Below are 19,796 nucleotides of genomic sequence, written 5' to 3'. Positions count from 1 at the left end.
AGTAATCGTTTTTGTTTTTATTAAATGGCTAAAGCAAAGCAGAATCGTCATAGTGTCACAAACACTTGCCAAATGCAATAATTGAGGTCATTCAATATTGACAGAATCATGAGTGTGGAATGTTAAAGCGCATTAAATGGCATACACAGGAGGGCAGCAGTTTAAAGGAAGACCTGCAATTATGAAAAGGTTAAAAACAAAAGAACTAACAGGCTGGTCATAATGAAATATTCTTAAAAGTGTGGGGCTTATTCATTTTGCCCATACACTCATCCACAGAATTGGGTTGATCTAGCTGCTCTTCATCTTCCTTAACATGCACTGCAAAATTTCTTAAAGTCTAGTAGAACAGGCTATGGTCGCAATATTGGCACCTACAAAGCAAGTTTGAAGATCGTACCTTGTCCGATGGCTGATAAAATATTGGCAGTCTCTCTTCAATTTTGTCCAGCCCGATGCATGCGTAATTATTGGCAACTGAAACTAGAAATTAAAAGCATCTATTAGTTTCTCATTGTGAAACCTAAAATGCATGTGGATAATCAGTGGAAGTGGGGGAGGGAGGGTCCCACAAAGGTAACTTGCTCCAAACAAACTAATTTCTCCTTTGGTTTTAGCTTCCAATGAATGATACAAGCACAGCAAGGGGAGAATAAACGTAGTCGACAAGGAGTTAAATTAAATTGATAACTTTTATTAAAAAAGGTACTTGTGTACAAATCCAGCAGGCGACAAAAAACAATTTCAAACTAAATACAGGCTCCGTGGAGAACCCGTCGGTGCTGGGGGAGGCATACAAGACGGAGCTAAGAGGAGAAATATCCTGGACCGCAGCCCACAGGAAAATGCGCTTATGCATGCTCCGAGCAGTGAAGGGGGTACAGAGCGCAGAGGCGGCTCACCTGGCCCAGGACCAGCCGCAGACACACTGTGCGGTACAATTAGCCCAAAAACAACTGCAAAACTAAGCCCTAGATAATGCCAAGAAGGCACACACAGCAATGTGCGCCAGGGTATACGAGACAGGAGACAAGGAGGGCAAGATGCTAGCTTGGCTGGAGCGCAGGGATGAGGGCCTCAGCCAGGTCAGAATGATTAGCGTGGAAGACTTTGAGCCGATAACGGCGGACCGGGACATAGCGGAGGGTTTCGCAACCTACTATGCTGAGTTATATAGTACACCAACCTCCCCTATGGACACATCAATCCTATCAGAGATCACCCTTCCGACACTTAAAACCGACCAGATAACCCTGCTAGAAAAATATATCACAGACGACAAACTAAACAGCCATAGCAGACCTCCAATCCGGTAAAACCGCGGGTCCAAACGGCTTCCCAATCGAAGTGTGGCAGAAAATAGGCCCGAATGAAATAACACTGCACCTGTTGAAAATGTTTGAAACCTCACGTACAGAGGGCTCCTTACCACAGGATCTCAGGAAAGCCACTATTGTAGTTCTACCCAAACTAGACAAACCCCCAGACAGATGTAGCTCATATAGACCCATCTCCCTTATAAATACCAAAACCAAAATACTAGCAAAGACATTGGCCAACCGACTGCAACAGGTCATATCTTCACTCATTCATCCAGACCAATGTGGTTTCATACCGCAAAGATCCACCCGAATGAATATACACAGGCTGCACTCTGCTTTGGAGAGAGCAGCCACCATCCAAGGCCCACTAGCCCTGCTTGCAATAGACTTCGAAAAAGCCTTTGATTCAGTCTACTGGGAGGCAATTTGGGAAATAATGCACAGAATGGGCTTCGGCCCGCAATTTAGGAGCGAGGTAAAACTGCTGTATACATCTCCAGTGGCAGCAACAAAAGTGAATGGACACTTATCCGACCCCTTTGAATTAGGGAAGGAGACAAGACAGAGCTGTCCCCTATTGCCCATGATTTTTGGAATAGCGTTCGAACCCCTTGCTGAGCTATTGAGATCCACAGGGACATGGAGTGGATTTCGCTGGTCGGCCGCGTGGGTGGACAAAGTGTCCCTATATGCGGACGACCTGCTGATATACCTAAAAGATCCAACAAGATCCTGCCCTATAGTGACATTTGTTGGAAAGATATGGTTCTTTCAGTGGACTGTTAGGCAGAATCCAGGGCAGTTCCCTTAGGGAGCACTACCTCAGATTAGGACTACAGGTGAGAGCAATAAATCTCCTTTGGTCTGTACCACAAAGATTTAGTTGGTAGCTGTGGCTGAGCAGTCAGACTTATCTCAAGAGGGAGATGAGCAGTATTCAGGGTTGACACAATAGGTAGTACAGTACTATGGAGCAAGGAAACACTGACCAAAGTTTGGTATTAAAAAAGAGAATTTATTTATTTTATACACTTTAAGTCAACACATAGATCACAGTTAATAAAGTAAGTTAAGTTTAGTCAAAAGAAAAGCATATACAACTCCCTATTTAATTGTAAACAAGTTTGCGGTATAGTGAAAACTGAGCAAAACGGCACAGTGAAAACCTACTACAAATGGCACTCTACCAATTCAACGAAAGGGAGGGAAAGTACAAGTTAAACCGAAATATCTTCAGACACCCCCTAGCAACACTTCCCTGATGTGTTGTTAACAAGTAATGCACAGTAACACTTTAACAAAAAGACAAGTGAATGAAAACTGAGCAAAATGGCACTCCACAAGTTAAAACAGTAGGAAGGAAGAGGGGTTTAGAAGATTTAGGTGCATCAACACATTTCTCATTGAAAACTAATCTAGTGAGAGCAGATCTAACAAATCAGCCAGAGTCAATAGGCCTGAGCCAGAGTCAGTGGTACAGGACCAAGAGCTTAGGAGCAAAAATGTTCTTGTAGCTGCAGTCAAATCTTTAGTAGAAAACTTTTGAAGAGGTAGATGCAAGACGAAAGACAATGTTAAGAGAGAGGGCGGCCGACCCCACAAGTAGTTAAAGGATTTAAAACACCTTTAGGGCTACCACGGAGAAAGGGCGGCCTGGCGGAACAATGTACCTTAAACGTGAAGAAGTGGCTGCTGCGGTGGCGGTTGTTCCTGCAGGTCGAGGGGTCCAACAGAGGAAGCAAGGCTCTCGTGGAGGAAGGTTCGAGTCGCTGCACTACCCAGGGATGAAACCAGCCGCGCTGCTGCCAAACGAAGTTTAAAAAGGTACGCTCCTTTTAATCGCGGTCCGGGTCGATAGCTGCCTGGCTATCCGGTCTTCGAGTGCGGGGCACTGTGGAGTCGACCAAGGCAGGTCCGAGGATGCGATAGGTGAACTGGTTTACCCCACCAGCTCAAGGGAAGGAGGCTCCTCCGCTGAAGATCTCCTCTCGTCGTGTGGAAGAAAAGTGGTGAGACGATCCGGCAGAGCTTCACCGGTGGTGTAGATGCTGAAGATGTCTCTGGCTTCTCTTCCCTTCGGTTCCGTAGTTCCAGTGGCAACGTCTTGCTCTTCCAGTCCTCAGGACCCGGCGTTTATGCAGAAAGAGACCCATTCCTACAGCCTAGCTGTCACTCACACAGTGGAGTGGTCTTCTTGGTGGGAGACCCTCCAGCCTATCAGGTTAGAGTGCGACCTGAGTTGCTGTGGCAACTGTCTGGGGGTTCTACTCCCCCTCCAAAACAGACCCACCCCAGACTCAGTGGCGCCGAAAGGAGGGCTTCTTGGCAGAAGCCCGCCAAAAGGACGAACAAAGGATCTTGGACCTGGGTTAGGAAAATGGAGTAAGACTCGAGAAAGAAGTTTTATCAAAGTTCTGGCAAATAAAACCTACCAGAGTAAAGTTAATAATAAAATAAACCAGCGGTATGTTAGAGGCTGTCAGTAAAAGTGGTAGCCTCGAACAATGGGAAAGTCCAATAGAGAAATATTTGCCGCGGAATTTAGTAACCACTGCCACCAGCCAGAAACTTTGTAGAGGGGAACTTTAAGGTACCCTCTCGAAAATTAGCATAGGGGAAAAACTATTAACCCCTTCCAGTACTTCCATATTAAGATGGGGTGTACTGGTTAAGTTAATAAAAAATCGACTAGTAAAGTCAATGGGGACTTTACATGCCCTGGGAGACAGTCAGTCCCAGGGTATGGAGTCTATGTTTGGGGGTCGCTACGACACACCTGTGTCACAGCACAGAGGGTGCTGTGTTACACATGTGCATAAAGATGGTTCCTATGGGTGAGAGAAAAGATCCCAAAGGCATTACACACAAAAATAGCCTAGAGAACACACAGCAAAAATGCCTAAGAGTGGGAAAAAAGAGTCTCACTCTTAGCAGGTAAAAAGAAACAAACCCTTCAAATCCAGCAAAGCTGCTGGCGGACTCTATAGGCAAGGACCAAGTCCATTCTACTCCCAATAAAACAGCAAGCGGTCGTGTTGCCAGCCCAATGCCCCCACCGAGTAGTAAGGGAACACTTTAGATGAACAAGTTACTCTCTTACCTGGTAACGTTCTTTCGATGGGATGGTCCGACGACGTATCCCATATCTATGACAGTAATCACCACAGCTGTGCTGCTTCGGAATACTTTCTGCGTCGATGACGCCGATATGCCGTCCTTCGAGGGCCTCCATCGAGCCGACATCACCGGATGTTATAAGTAGGATGCACGACGCCCACAGCCTCAGTTGTAGTTTTTTCCCAGAACGTGTGGCACCAATCTACTGCCAGTATGACCACAGAAAGCCTTGCGGAAATGTAAGCTGAAATTGCATAAGAAATTCTGTAGCGGGGAAGGCAGGGAAGGAGCGATATGGAATACGTCGTCGGACCATCCCATCGAAAGAACGTTACCAGGTAAGAGAGTAACTTGTTCTTCGAGGGGATTGGGTCCTCCGACGTATTCCATATCTATGACAGACTCCCAAAGCAGTACCAACGTAAGGAAGTGGGAAAAGAATTTAGAATATACAAATTTAGAATGCCCAATCTTGCAGAGTAAAGGACCGCCTTGCCAAAGGCCAGATCCTGCCCATGGATAGAATCAAGGGAGTAGCGACGTACAAAAGTATGGACCGAAGCCCAAGTGGCTGCACCACAGATGTTACGAATAAGAACACCCCTCTGCAGGGCAGTAGAGACAGCCATACTCCTAGTCGAATGGGCCTGTAAGCCTACAGGAGTATCCTTACCCGCCAGGCAGTAACATTCAGAAATTGCCAAGATAATCCATCTAGACAAAGTCTGCTTAGTCACAGCTTGTCCCAAATGCCTTCCAGCGTAACCAATAAAGAGCTGATCATCCACTCTGACCCGGGACATGCATGAAATGTAGAAACTTAAAGCTCTCCTAGGATCTAACCTATGGAGCCGCTCCTCGTCCTTACCAGGATGCGGAGGAGGATAAAAAGCCAGAAGAACCACCTTCTGGTTCAAATGAAATTCCGACACCACCTTCGGAAGAAAGGAAGGACGAACTCGAAGGACAACCCTGTCCTTATGAAACACAGTGAAGGGAGGCTTAACTGAAAGTGCCTGTAACTCACTCACTCTGCGAGCGGAAGTGACCGCAACTAAAAATACAGTTTTAAGGGTTAACAGTCTCAAAGGACAAGAATGCAAAGGCTCAAACGGAGCACCCATTAGAAACTTGATAACAAGGTTCAAATTCCAACCGGGCACCTGGAAAGGTGATGGAGGGAACACATTAGTGAGCCCTTTCAGAAACTGAGAAATTAAAGGAATTTTAAAATAGGAACCCTCCTCAGACGAGCGCTTAAATATGGACAGCGCCGCCAGGTAACCTTTAATGGTACCCACTTGCAAGCCCCTGTGGCCTAAAGAAAGCAAAAAAGACAGAACTACAGGAATGTCACATGAAAAAGGATCCACATTCTTAACACTGCACCAGTCGCAGAACTTTCTCCAACGGCAACGGTACAGGGACTTTGTTGCCGGCCGTCTGGCCGAAAGCAACACCTCCACCACGTCTTCAGGGAGGTCCCAATTCTTATACCTCAACCTTTCAGAAGCCAAGCGTGAAGGTTGATGTATCTGACCTCTGGATGGAGAACCTGACCCCCCCTCCCGTGAGAGCAGATCGTCTTGGTAGGGAAGGCGATGTGGAGGGCAGATGGACAAGTCGAAGGTCCTGGTACCACTCCCTCCTGGCCCAAGCCGGAGCAATGAGGATCATCCGGGAACCGAACCTCCATAACCTCTGCAGCACCTGCGGGATGACGGGGACTGGAGGAAACGCATACAGCAGTGGGAAGGACCACTCCACCACAAATGCGTCTCCTTAGGCTCTTCTTGGAGGAAATTCCCACGAGCAGAACCTTTCGCAATTCCGGTTGACACTGGAGGCGAAGAGATCTACTTGACGGTCCCCCAAAGGGCAAAGATCTCCAGGAGAATCTCCTGTGCCAACTCCCACTCGTGAGAGATCGCGCTCTGCCTGCTCAGAGCGTCCGCCGTCTCGTTTTCGTCTCAGGCCAGATGAACTGCCGAGATCGACATTTCCTGCTGGATGGCCCAGAACCAGAGCTGCATCGCCTCCCTGCACAGAGGAAGTGACCCTGCCCCCCCCCTTTTTGTTGAGGTAGTGCACGGCCACGGTGTTGTCTGTCAGGATCAGGACATTCTTTCTTCGCACAGTCGGCAGAAAAGCCTTCAGGGAAAGCCTGACGGCCCTCAGCTCCAACAGATTGATATGGAGTCTGGACTCCGACGGAGACCAACGACCGCTAACTGTCAGCTCGTTGGCATGAGCACCCCATCCCGTGAGGGATGCGTCCGTCACGATCGTCAACTCCGGCCAAGGCAGCCAAAATGGAGCCCCCCTCATCAGATTGCCTTCGTCAGCCCACCACAGAAGGTCCTGAGCGACCGAGGGCGGCACCTGAACGGGGTCCGACATCCTGCCGGAGGACTGTGACCATTGCATCTTGAGAGCCCACTGCAAAGATCTCATCCGCAGTCGGGCCTCTGGCACCAGAAGAATGCAGGATGCCATGAGGCCGAGCAGCCTCAAGAACTCGAACGCCAGGAGACTCTGAGCATGTTCAAACTTGTGTACCATCTTCTGAATGTGAAGAGCCCTCACCTGGGGAGGAAAACACTGCCCCAGGGACGTGTCGAGCACTGCTCCGATGTACTGGAGCTGCTGAGTTGGCGTCAAGTGAGATTTCTTTAAGTTGAGGGAGAAGCCCAGCTTGTGAAGGGAGCGACAGGTGACGGACAGATGATCCAGGACTTGCTCGGGAGAGCGTGCCCTGATCAACCAATTGTCCAGGTAGGGGTAGACGTGAATCCCCCCCCTTTCCTGAGATGCGCTGCTACAACCACCAGGAGCTTGGGGAAAAGCCTTGGGGCGGAGGTCAATCCGAACGGCAGAACCCGAAACTGAAAGTGCGAGTCGCCAACCGCGAACCTCAGGTACTTGTGCTTTGGATGGATCAGCACATGAAAATAAGCATCCTTGAGGTCGAGAGACACCAACCAGTCCTGAAGTTGAAGGGCCTGGAGGACTTAAGAGTAACCATCTTGAACTTGTCCTTCCTGAGGAGCTTGTTCAAACCGCGCAAGTCCATGATTGGTCTCAATCCTCAGTCTTTCTTCGGAATCAAAAAATAAGGGAAATATCATCCCTTGTTCCTCTCCGCTACAGGCACCAGTTCTATGGCGCCTTTCTCCAGCAGGGATTGAATTTCCTGCACAAGGAGCGGATTCGGACTCTTCAAAGAGAGATTCCCTGGTGGATTGTCGTGAGGCTTCTGCCGGAAAGGAAGACAGTAGCCGTGGGTTATGATCTCCAGAACCCACACATCTGAAGTAATGGCACGCTACTACCAGATGCTGCGCCAGCCTCCCCCCAACCGGCGAAGCATGGGCCTCATGACTGAGCTGAAGCGGCTGCAGCAGTGCCTGAGGGCAAAGAGGCAACTGCTCGCACGGCCTTGGCACCTCGAGTACCTTGTTTTCCACCTCTGGCACTCCTTCGGTTGCCCCTTTGACTTGCAGCTCCTCTCGCTCTACTAAAGGATGAGTAATAATGAAAAGGAACCTCTACTCCAATGCGGTCTCCTAGGACAAAAAGGCAGAGGTCGGCGGACTGCAGCGCCCAATGACTTCGCTGCAGCTTTCGAGGTCTGTAACCTCTCAAGACTCTCGTCAGCCTTGCTGCCAAAAAGATGTTCACCATCAAAGGGCATGTTGAGGAGCCTGCTTTGCACATCCGGAGCAAAACCAGACTTAAGCAACCACGCAAACCTGTGCATTACGTTGCTCGCCTCCATGGACCGGCTGACGCAATCAACCATGTCCAGAACCGACTGAACGGATTCACACATGGCGTCCTTGCCATCCTGCACGATAGCAAGGAAACCATCCCGTTCCTCCCCTTAGGGGATATGATCAGCCGCTAAGGAAATGCAGTTCCACAGAGAGTGCGTGAACCGAGACAAGGCACAAAACAGAGTTGGCAGCCTGAAGCGCCATACCCCCAGAAGAAAATACCTTCTTTGCCCAGCCGTCAAAACGTTTGTTATCCCTATCAGGAGGGATGGTAGGATACAACGCCTGCTTTGCGGGGCTGTAGCTGCCTGCACCACCAAACTCTCCGGAGTAGGGTGCGTTGTCAAGTAGCAGGAGTCGCCACTGGCTGGGTGATATTTCTTCAGCAAGGACATGCTCACTGCCGGGAGACTCTCCGGAGAAGTCCAAGATGCAGCCACCCTTCTCTGCAAGGCCATATGGAATGGCGTCGATGACTTCCTTGAAGGCGGGGCCTCGAGAGAGTCCGTCGACGACCTCAGCTCCGCCGGCGTCGATGTCTTCTTCGAAGACATTACAGAGTCTTGCGGTCTCGATGGCGTCGAGAACCGGGATCTGGAACAGGCATGCCTAGAGAGACCATCCTTGTCCATCCGGGACCACAAAGGCGCCCGGTGGTCGCGACGACTGCTCGAGACAGAAGGCGGACGAACGGTATCTCTAGCGCGGCCTCAACCGGCGTCCTCAGACGGTGCGGCCGGACCTGAGCCCTGCGATTGAAAAATCACCAACATCTCCTTTCGGAACGAATCCCATTCCTCCGGAGTGGAATGCTTGTTGGGACAAGCTACCCGCCGACGGGCGGAGTGCTCGGAAGGCGACCTGTGACGGCGCTTCCTGGAGTGCATCAAAGAGGCAGAGGAATGGCGGGACCGACTCCCAGACAGAAAATCCCCGGACTCACGACGATGATGCGGAGAGTCGCCCCTTGAATCGTCCGTCGAAAGACCAGTGGAACACGACTTCCGGGGCTTGACCACCTTACCGACCGACAGCTTCTTCTTACGCTCCCGCAAGGGCTTCGAAGTGAGCGATTGGCAGTCGACACAGTCATCCGTATCATGGTCTTCCCCGAGGCACCAGCGGCAAGTGTTGTGCATATCCGTCAGGGACATCTTGGACCCGCACACCCGACACTTCTTAAACCTGGGGTGGAAGAAGCCGAAGACATTCGATAGCAATGAAGAAACAGGTTCGAAGAACCGAAAGAACAGGATTCAGTAGAATCGAGGCACGCTGAGATCTCTGAAGCAAACAAGTTTGCGGAAAAAACGGAACTGAGGCTACGGGCGTTGTGCGTCCTACTTATAACATCCGGTGATGTCGGCGCGACAGAGGCCCTCGAGGACGGCGTATCGACGTCATCGACGCAGGACGCAGAAAGATTTTCCGAAGCAGCACAGCTGTGGTGATTATGTTCATAGATATGGAATACGTCGGAGGACCCAATCACCTCGAAACCTGGGTATACAAATTACGAACAAACTTAACGACAACATACCAAAAAACCTGCACCCGGTGATGATGAAATTTGCGGATGATGTACGACACTCAACATCCCTTCCGCTGACACTCCTAGGTAGAGCAGCGCTCTTCAAAATGATGGTCCTGCCCAGTTTCCTATACCTATTACAAAACGCTCCACTGTACATCCCATGAGATGAATTTTGTAAAATAGACCAAACACTCAGGAAGCTGCTGTGGTGCGGAGGCCATCTACGCCTAGCGCTTGCCACTCTTCAGAGATCCGTATGGGAGGGCGGGATCGGGCTCTTCCGGCTACAGACATACTACTGGGCCAGTCAGATGGCAGTTGTGAATGATAAACTGCACGGAGACACCTCACTACCACACAATAGACAACTGGCACCCGACATCTGGGAAAAACCCATCATGAAATACCTTTATATTGGGAAAACCCAGACAACCAATCCAACCATGCAATCACACAACATATGGGCAGACGCACACCAGAATGTGGGATGGGGACACAAACCAACCCAGGCGCAGCCACTGTGGAACAATGAAAACCTTCCAGAAGTGAATAGACTCCCAAAATGGCCTACCTGGGCAAGGCAAGGGACACTGCGGAAAGGGGAGGTCATGGAGGATGGCAATATAATCACATTCGCGACACTAGCCCTCCACTTTGATCTCCCGCAGACCGAACAGTATCACTACGCCCAGCTGAAGCACGCATTACAGACCCACTTCCCTGACCTAGACAGCCTGCCAGAATACACCCAAATGGAACGCAACCTATTCCCAGAGCAAATCAAACACAAAATAACCTCGATCCTTTATACTGCAATAACCTCCTTTGCCACAACTGAACTGTCAAGCCTGCAAGCAAAGTGGGAAAATGATTTGGGTGCTATACTGCCGGAAGAATGGGTCTCCCCACTAATGTTTCCCAGAGAAATAGCCATATCGTCTAGGCTTAGGCTAATTCAATTAAAGATACTGCACCGGATATAATATCGTAGAGTAGCGCTCTATAGCTGTGGAAGGATAGGTGATCCAGCCTGCCTGCGCTGTAGAACCGAGGAAGGCACCTTTTTCCACATTCTATGGAAATGCACCCACATTCAACAATTCTGGCAGGAGTGCTGCAACAAACTATCGAGAGTTATGGGCAAAGTAGTCCCGAGAGACCCAAAACTGCTGCTGCTGGGCGTGGATGATGGGAATGAACTGTCCAAATATGAGAAGTTATTATTCTTTACTTCTACTGCACTGAAAAAAAGGAACATAGCGCAACTATGGGGCTCCGATGTAGCGCCAAAATATAAACAATGGGTGACAGACGTGGACATTGTGTCACAATGGAGCGCAGGGTTATGCTGCTAGAGGATGCCCTGTGAACGCTTAGAAGGTATGGCAGAAATGGGCGGATGCCCACTAGAACGCGGCCTAAACTGCACAACCAAAGTGGACTATAGGGAGGCATTCTGGTAACCTGATATACTCCATGTCTTGTAAGGAGAATGTAATCTACAGAATCGTGAATAACTAATTGAATAATGGTATGACTTTGACAGCACTCAATTGACGACCCTCTATGTGTTATGTTGCTGTATTTGTTTAAAATACAATAAAATGTTTTATCCCAAATAAAAAATAAAAAAAGGTACTTGTGTGCACAGGTAAGCATCAGAATGAGTTGGAAATGGTAGACTAAGCCTTGAAGAGTGGCACTTATAGGGGAACTTCTGGGGGAGGTTTGGCTTTGGAGGGGGAATAAAGACTGTCTAAAGCAAGAAGGGGAGCATGTGGGTGGGGACTTGCCCAAAAGGCAGCCCTGGTGGCAGGGGTATGTGCCATGATGCATGCTGCAGGAATACACTGCAAAGTGGAAATTACAGGGGCCTCCCCCTGTGCTGGTTACCTTTCTCACGCGTTGGCACCATCAACAATTCATGCTTTTTTGCGCATGCTGTAATTTCTGCCCTTCAATACACTAAACGTCTAGCCGAAATTAGTGGCCAAGCAAAGTATTGAAGCATTCAGACGGTGTACAAAGGAATCCATCTGCTCATTTATTTGAGAGGATATATACTTTGCTTGATCTGGCAGAAATTAACCTTTACCTGAAAAGACGATTGGGCCATCGAAACGCATGTTAAGACTCTTTTGTTAAAGTTAACCAACAGAATACCCTCAAACACCAGTTTTTCCAGTTCAATTGACTTAAGTACCTGGGTTCTCCAGTCTCACCTCCTCTACACTTTTGCCCGAATACTAACATATTTAGTTTTAATGTGTAAAAAGTCATGTTTTTTAATATCGGTAAAAGTACAAGCAGAAGAAATTCTTGATATTTTCCGATTCAATTACACTCAAAAATATTTGAATTCCTAAAAGAGCATGCATGTGTATTTACCAAGGGGATATCTTTTACATGTTCCGAACCTTTCAGGGCTAACGCATGGCAGCAGACACCCACCTAAAAAAATGGTCATACAAAGCTAAGAGTACCAGTCCCTTTTCTTTTACACGATGCCAAAAGCGAAAAATCATAGCTAACAGAGCGCGTATTTGCTAAACCATAAAGTAAGAATACACAACATGGTGTTGGGGGGGTGTTGGGGAAGAAGACTAAGCTAGCAAGGAAAGTGGGTGATAGGTTACAAATAGATTCTCGAATTGATGCAAGAACAGCATAGCAACCTAAAATAAGTGCATGTTGGGAGTGAAGGTTTGCTAAAGGACAGGACTTCTTGGATGCATTCTAAAGTAAGCAGTGGTAATCCCATCCGAACTATCCCATTTCGTCGCAGGCCAGTTTGTTCGAGGCCCATTTGTTCTGAAGTTTCTCTTTACCACATTTCACCACAAATCTAGATGGGGGTTGTGTTTAGGCATTTAGAAAAGGTGTGGGGGAGGGGGAGGATTTTTCCCGGGGTAAATTGGCTAAATTAATTTGTTTTTTTTAAATGGGCCTCAAGCAAATTGCTGCGAGGAAATATAGATCCAACCCCTTCTGGTGCAAGTGTAAAAGTCAACATTTGGTATACCCCTCTCCTTCAAAATGCAAACCAAAATCCTGCCACGGGTTCATTTTAAGCCATTCCTTGGATTTAGGATATTCTACGTGGGTCATAATTGAGCAGACTTAATTTGAATTTACTATCTTGACTGAGCAGTGCGCTGGCCCAAAAGACTTCAGGGGTGAGAATGGGGTCTGTGGGGCTGCAACAGCTTTAAAAAGAGGTCAAGAGAGTTTAGTGCTGGGTGAGCCCTGCAGTGGGAAAAGAAAAAGAAAAAAAAATAAATAAATGGCGCCGGCTTCCTTTAAGGAGGGACTGAGGAGGAGTAGCAAGTGGTTCCCCATAAAATTACAGATGCCAAGTGTATAGCTACTCAAAATGCCACAAAAAAGGCGCTTAGGATTAGCTGGTACTTGTAAACATAAAGGCAAAGGCCAGTCATGAGCGGTGGGCCAGAATATAGGGGAATGCATGAGCTTAGTAACACTTCTTTGCTGAGCCCACCTTGACTTTTTTTTTATCCCTACAATGGGTCAGAGGAAGAGGGTTCTAAGCGCCCAACAAGACAGCTGCACATGGGAGCTCTTAAGTCTGATCTCAGTTGCAGAATATCTTGGGTCAGCTAGACTGGATACCTTCAGAGAATGGTTTCAAGAAGACATTTATTGTGAGGCATTTATTGTGGGGGAGCATCAGAAGCACTCTGGCATGCACATTCGCACCCTATTTTTCCTGAATCCATTTTTTTGATAACAGTGAAAATGGCATTTAAGAAACACACCACACACAAAAGCATCACTCTGGGTGGGACCATTACATATATGGGAAAACAGCATTTGTTTCCAGAGACAGTACTGGGACTGCTAAGGCCCTGCAAAGTCAAAGCCATGAAAACCTCCTAATCGGCATATGTATGGACATCAGAAGCGCCTTCACAAAAAACAAAAGCAGTGTCAGGGGCCAAATTTGTGTTCAACTGCCCACTCCCATCAGCGCCCTCCTGTAATTAAGTGTGCCCCGTTCCTGTGCCGGAACGCCCAGCGCCAGCATGAGAGCGGGTGCATTTAATTACAATAGGGCGCCTACCACACCTCTCCCACCACGCCAGCTCGGGGAGCCCTTGCTAATGTGGCACCCTGGGCGGTCGCTTAGCTCGCCCGGGGATAAACCCGGCCCTGCCTGTGCGCACTGGAGGGAATTCCAATTCCCCTAATTTTCCAACCATTCAGCTTTTCTTGCATTACCAATTCCTTGCAACATCAACGATTCCCCTCGATTTGTGTTGCAATAGTAAGAAAATAGCCACGTCAAAACCTGCAATGGGAAGGCCTCAGATTTCTGCTCTGCCCTTTGTTGGCCCACATTGCTTCCTATGCCTTCGACGTCCCCACGGTTTTGTACCCTGGGATGCTGGGCGGTTAAGTCCCCACCCTTCACTCAAACCCACGACTGCAGGACATTTTTGGCCCAACAATGCACACTCCTTGGATACAGCAGGTACAATGCGCCTAAACTCAACAGCTGCTATAGAGTTGTCTAACCTTCCTCCTTTGCTCACCCATTACTTGCTAATCTCCCACTATTCAATATTCTTATTCCATTTAATTGCGAGAGACATACACTGTCCCTTAGATGCTTTTTACTCAATAGTATCAAAAGCATTGGCAACATACAGTAGCATTAGGAAGTGCTTCAACAAGCATCTCAAGTTGGCCGCACCTGTGGTGCACAATAGAGGGGTTACTTATATACCAGTTCTAGTAGCTAGTTCTAGTTGACAATCTGCGATGGGGACTCCCAGAAGCTTCTCAAGGCTGGCCATGTATCCTCAGGCCATGGATGTGAAGATATAAGGTCCTAATAAGTAGACTCCATATCGCAGCTTTAGCCAGCCATCTTTTGAAGATGGAAATTGTGCTTCCATGAAAGCAGAGTAGAACCCTCTGCCAGCAGGAGGCATATTGCCAATAGCTTACTATGGGCCTTGGGGAGTCTGCTTGGCTTTCCAAGTAGACAAGAGGTTCCAACGAGATAGTATGTTCCAATTTCTTGTCAGCGTCTACAAGGCTAGCCAACCAAAACTTTTGTAATAGTTGGCAGGACCATATCAAAAGAAAAAAACCTGCACTGGTTATACCACACTTCAGACAGGCCCCACCACTGGTAAGTCGAATTTAGCCTTTCGAGCTAGAGTCACATATGCCCGGTGTAACACCTTTAACTGAATCAATTTGTATGCAGCGTTTAAGGACACCTTGCTGGTGTATAAACACATTTTTGACCATGCAGACTCGTACATTGTTACCCCAAATCATTTTTCCATTAGGAATTGGAGCACTGTCGAGGTGAAAAGTGTGTGTAATTTTGTATAGCATGCCGACTACGTACCTACAACTGGCAGATCCTGTGATGTACTTCAGCAGAGAGTTGGGGGGTGGGGGGGTTCAGAGGGAAAAATCCGTGGTCCAGGCATGAACGGACTTCATACGGTAATGCTGGAAGACGAGACAGCTTACCACCCATTTTGGCTACAAATTGGTCTTTGGTCACAAAACGTGCCCTCTGGGTACATGTCACTAAATTGCACTATTTCCTACTGATTCCAAGATTCTGCCACTCACTTGTCGCATGCCTGAGCCAGAACCCAGACACCCGAGAGTGTAAATTCAGGGGCGTAGGGGAATACGATGGGTTTGTGTAATCCTTTTAGGCATGGATAGTACAACCAACAAGGTCGAACCTGCACTCATCTCAGCCGCTACTGGAGATTAAGAGGGACTGCAAGGGGTGATGCTGCTCAGAGGTGCGTTCAGCTCAAGTGTGGATGCGGCAAGCTCCACAGCATCCAGTAACCTGTATATTGGACCTGTGCTACTAGATAATAAGAGCTCCATGTCAGGGGCTAAAAATCCTCCTCCCCACCTCTCGCCCTGGTCGAATGGTCTTAATAGTGTCTCCCACTTAATACAAGTGCTCTTGGGCTGCAGAGTTAGGTGTACCTAGAGGGAGCGGAGCTGATCAAAGAAAGCCCTTCCCAGATACACCAGGATGTTAGGAAATAAATACAGCATCTTGGGAAGAATGATCATTTTGGCAAGTGAGATCGTGCCTTATGTAAAAATCGGAAGCAGCGCCCACTTAGAGACTTTATGGCATAGGGAATAGAGTGCATTCTAAGATTTGTCCCTGAGCAGCAGTGTATGCTTAAGGCTGATGGCTAAACCCAAGTACTTAACCAAGGTCGCTTCCCTTTTGCAGTCACCTATGTTTTGGCAGTCTTTGAAGGTTACTGGAAAGTGGAAACAATAGGCAACTACACCAATTAATTTTCAGGCTGGAGTGGTGCCCAGACCAAGCCACCTCACTCACTGAATCAAGGTTAATCCTTGGATTGTTTATACACAGTAGGCCATCGTCTGCGTATAGGGATGCCCCCACCTCCGACCCCACCCACAAAAAAAACAGCCTGGGGCCGTCGTAATTGTAAGGGGTTCTATTGCTATGGCTTGGTGCCACGGCCCAACCAAACTTCAGACTCACGCTCCCTGCTATGAAGATTTAAGGTCATGGGTTAGAGTAAAGCAGTCTGACATAGTCCAAGAAATAGCCAGAAAACTCAACCATCTCGAGAACAAACAGGTACTGCAACAATAAGGCAGTCAAATGCCTTCTCGACATCCATAAAGGCGGGCACTGCCTGAGCCACAGGAACGATTTGTGCCATTATGGCAAAAAGCCTACACACAGATTCAGGACAGTGGCTCTTCAGGGAGAAACACAGATTGGTGCAATATATTTGATTAGGCGTATGGCCTGGACCTCAGCGGAGATTTTAGTAAAAAGGTTTAGTAACGATATAGGCCTATGGGGGGGGCACAACCATGTTGGGTTTCACAGCTAATGTAATAAGTGCCTCATTCATCAATGAGGGTAGAGAACCTGCTGCTTGTGCCTCCTTCCATATACTCGCAAGATGAGGGGCGAGGCTGGACACAAACTATTTGTAGAATTCGGCACTCAAGCCATCCGACCCTGGTGCTGTAAAACAGTGTGGAGATCCCTGATGGCATAAGGATCTCAGTGGCCGTAATGTGCGAATGTATTGCCTCGAGATCGGCTTCACTCAGCCTGCCAGGGCGGGTGTCCGATATAGGAGCATGTTTTAAGAAGACACTCGATCTTAGGCTGCGTAAAGATTAAGGTAATCGGTGTGAAGCGTGTCCAGGACTGCGCCAGAGGAGGTGTGTATTGTGCATTACTTTTTTTTAATTTTTTTTTTAAAGGTACTATTTCTGTGCCTCCACAACCTTCACCAGCCATGCTAATGCATGGTCAGTTAAACTGACTTCACCATATTTGCGTGCCCGAGCTGGCCGCTTCAGGAATCGCATTTCCCTTTCAGATGCAAGCCTAAATTGGTCCAGTTTGTCTGAGTGGGAAGAGTAAGGATTTATCATGAGTCTGTGCCAACCGCAGCGTCTTGATATTTTTTTTTCAAGGTGCATCATCTCGTGCTTTACTGCCCATATGACCCCAGTCTCAGTGCCCATGCATATCCCTCCCGGATGTAAATCTTAAAAGGTTTCACACGCTGTGGACATACGCGAGTAGAGCCTAGGTTAATTTAAAAATAAAAACTAGAAATAGCAGTAGCCTGCTCACCTTTAAATGCCACATCCAAAAGGGATTGTGGTTTAAAACCGCCACTGCAGGAGTGATTTGTGCAGACTTTGAAAGTGCATTTTAGCAGTGAATTGTCCGAGAGGGTTTAAAGAAGCAATGGGCAGGAAACTGTTATATGCACTATGGATGGGGTGATGAGAATCAAGTCAATGTGGGAGTACATGTCGTGCACTGAGGAATAGAATGAGTTGTCTGACGTCTCGTGGTTGAGCATCCGTCATACATTGAGGAGATTGAAGATGGATTTCTGCATTTCCTGTGCTGCTAGCATGAGGCCCCTGGGTCTTTTATTCAAACTGTCTCTTGTTGCATCTAGTGGTGAAATGAAAAAAAATGTAAAAGAAAAAAAAACGCAGTGTCCGAAAAGAATTGCAGATTATCTATATTGGGCATAGATATTGACCAGCGTGATCTTTTCTCCACAGTTCCACTGAGAAATACATAGTGACCTTCGGGGTCAGTCTCCCATGAGACCGGTGTAAATGGTAAGGATTTATGGATTAAAGTGCGATTCCCCTATGAGTTAGAGGACTAGGTTGTGTAAAATCGGGAGGAATCCAAGATCTGGAAAAGGACATGGGGCCTGACCCACCATAATGCGACTCATACATCTTAGCTCCCTGCGGCCACGAACGTTACAAATAATCACTGAACATACCTTTCTTAAATCGTGAACTTTTAGCTTATGTGTAACAGACGTCGTAGAGAGGAAGAGAAACCATAGAGTAGACAGGCAACTCTAAGTCCAATTTACAGCACTGGGATGGGTTGTAGAACATGTAAAACTAAACCACCAAACCCAAACTGCGCCACCCTAGCCCCACTGCCCAACCCAAACTTGCAGTGATACACACTAACCAAAACAATATAAACAATGGGCCAATGCCCTGGGGCAGCAAGAGTGCTGGCGCAGATCTACCCACGGTCACAGGGGACAACACTGGGAAACTCTTGAACACTGAATACACAGGGATGGACCGATACATACTGGATACGGATTATTCCAACTTGTGATCTACAAAAGCACATCAATGTGAAGCACCTAAGGGGACACATACCAGGGTATTCCCGAGAAAGGACTTCACTAGGGATTGGCGTCAATGGAAGCATCCAGGAATGAAAAGACCTCCGCGGGTGTTCAAAAGAAACGTTTTATTGTTGCGCACCACTCTTCAGCTGATTGGGAAATACCATGGCATACTTTTGGCACTTCTTGCAGAGCCGCTGTTTAGCTGCAGTGAAAGTCTGGCCTGTTGGGTGGCCGCTGTCAGATCTGGATAAAAGGAAATGCAGGCATTTTGGCATCTCAGCTCACCCAGTTCAGGTGCACGACGTAGAATAGTGTCTGCCCTGGTAATTTAGAAGGGGAACAATCACCAGTCGGGGTTCCAGCAGGTCTTCAGGGCAATCTATGGGCCTGTTCCACCAAAAACTGCAGTGAGAGGAAGGGTTGCACAGAATCTCTGATGAAAGTTTGCACTGTATGGTATTGTATTTGAGAGCACCCTTTCCCCATTTGTATGGCCTCAATGCGCTTCGTGGTTGAACACCCTTGGTGTCTGCAGTCCATGTGTAGGAGGTTGTAAGAGTATAAATTAAAAGATGTGTGTGCATTTTTGCCAGGCTGTGACTTTGGTGGGCTGGCTAGGCTCCAGTAAGCAGCCCGGAGGTCAGGCACATGGGTGGGCGCTGTTGGTGGTTTAGTATTTGAGTGCTATAGCTGAAGATGCAATTTGTGCCCAGCTAAACCGAATTTATTTTTCTTGGTTGTCGCTGTAAACTGATGGCAGAGGTGTTGAGGTATGTCAGGGGTTTCAGTGTGGACGGCAATGTGCACTGCTAGACCGGAATAGAATAGCCATAGCTGCATTCTAGGGTGCATGGATGGGTGGCCGTGCCTGTGTCCACAGATGGGGTGCCGTATACGTACTGTATGCTTGGATGGAGTCCGACTGTGTTTCTTTTTCTTGGTTCAATGCGATTGGCTGGTCTCCCTATTCGTGGTCTCCCTGGAACGAAAGTCTGAGCAGTGGGATAGGGGCCCAGAGGGAAGGGTGGGGCGGAGGATGAGGGAGGACGATAGCTTGTTACTGTGTGCCTCTGTGAAAGCTGCCAGCATCCATGAGGTATTGACAGGTAGGAGTGTTGTGTTTGGGTCAGCGTTCTTGTGCACCTACGCAGAGTGTAGATTGGGGGGAGGGTCAGAGGGGGAGAGAGATTTCACGAAAAGGGAAGAAAAAGCCAAGTTTTGAGGGCCTTTCTGAATGCAAGGCGATTGTCAATATTGCGGATGTGTAGAGGTAGAAAGGTCCAGATGATCAGAGCTTGGATGGAGAAAGAGGATCAGCCCAGTCTGCAGTAATTGTAAA

The 19,796-nt window shown here is 48.0% G+C and overlaps 1 protein-coding gene across 3 annotated transcripts in view; it reads right to left on the bottom strand.

Annotated features, from left to right (window-relative positions):
- Positions 1 to 19,796, bottom strand: part of LOC138510365 (perilipin-2-like) — a 559,070-nt gene that overhangs the window by 412,960 nt on the left and 126,314 nt on the right. For all 3 annotated transcript variants that reach the window (XM_069625966.1, XM_069625968.1, XM_069625967.1), the window contains exon 4: positions 401 to 483. In XM_069625966.1, the coding sequence (XP_069482067.1) occupies positions 401 to 483 (83 nt within the window). The remainder of the gene's footprint in view (positions 1 to 400; positions 484 to 19,796) is intronic.

The sequence above is a fragment of the Ambystoma mexicanum genome, chromosome 6p (assembly GCF_040938575.1).
Source record: "Ambystoma mexicanum isolate Mex_15411 chromosome 6p, UKY_AmexF1_1, whole genome shotgun sequence".
NCBI classification, from domain to species: domain Eukaryota; kingdom Metazoa; phylum Chordata; class Amphibia; order Caudata; family Ambystomatidae; genus Ambystoma; species Ambystoma mexicanum.
Note: the sequence above shows the minus strand (reverse complement) of the source record. Positions and strands in the feature narration are given on the sequence as shown.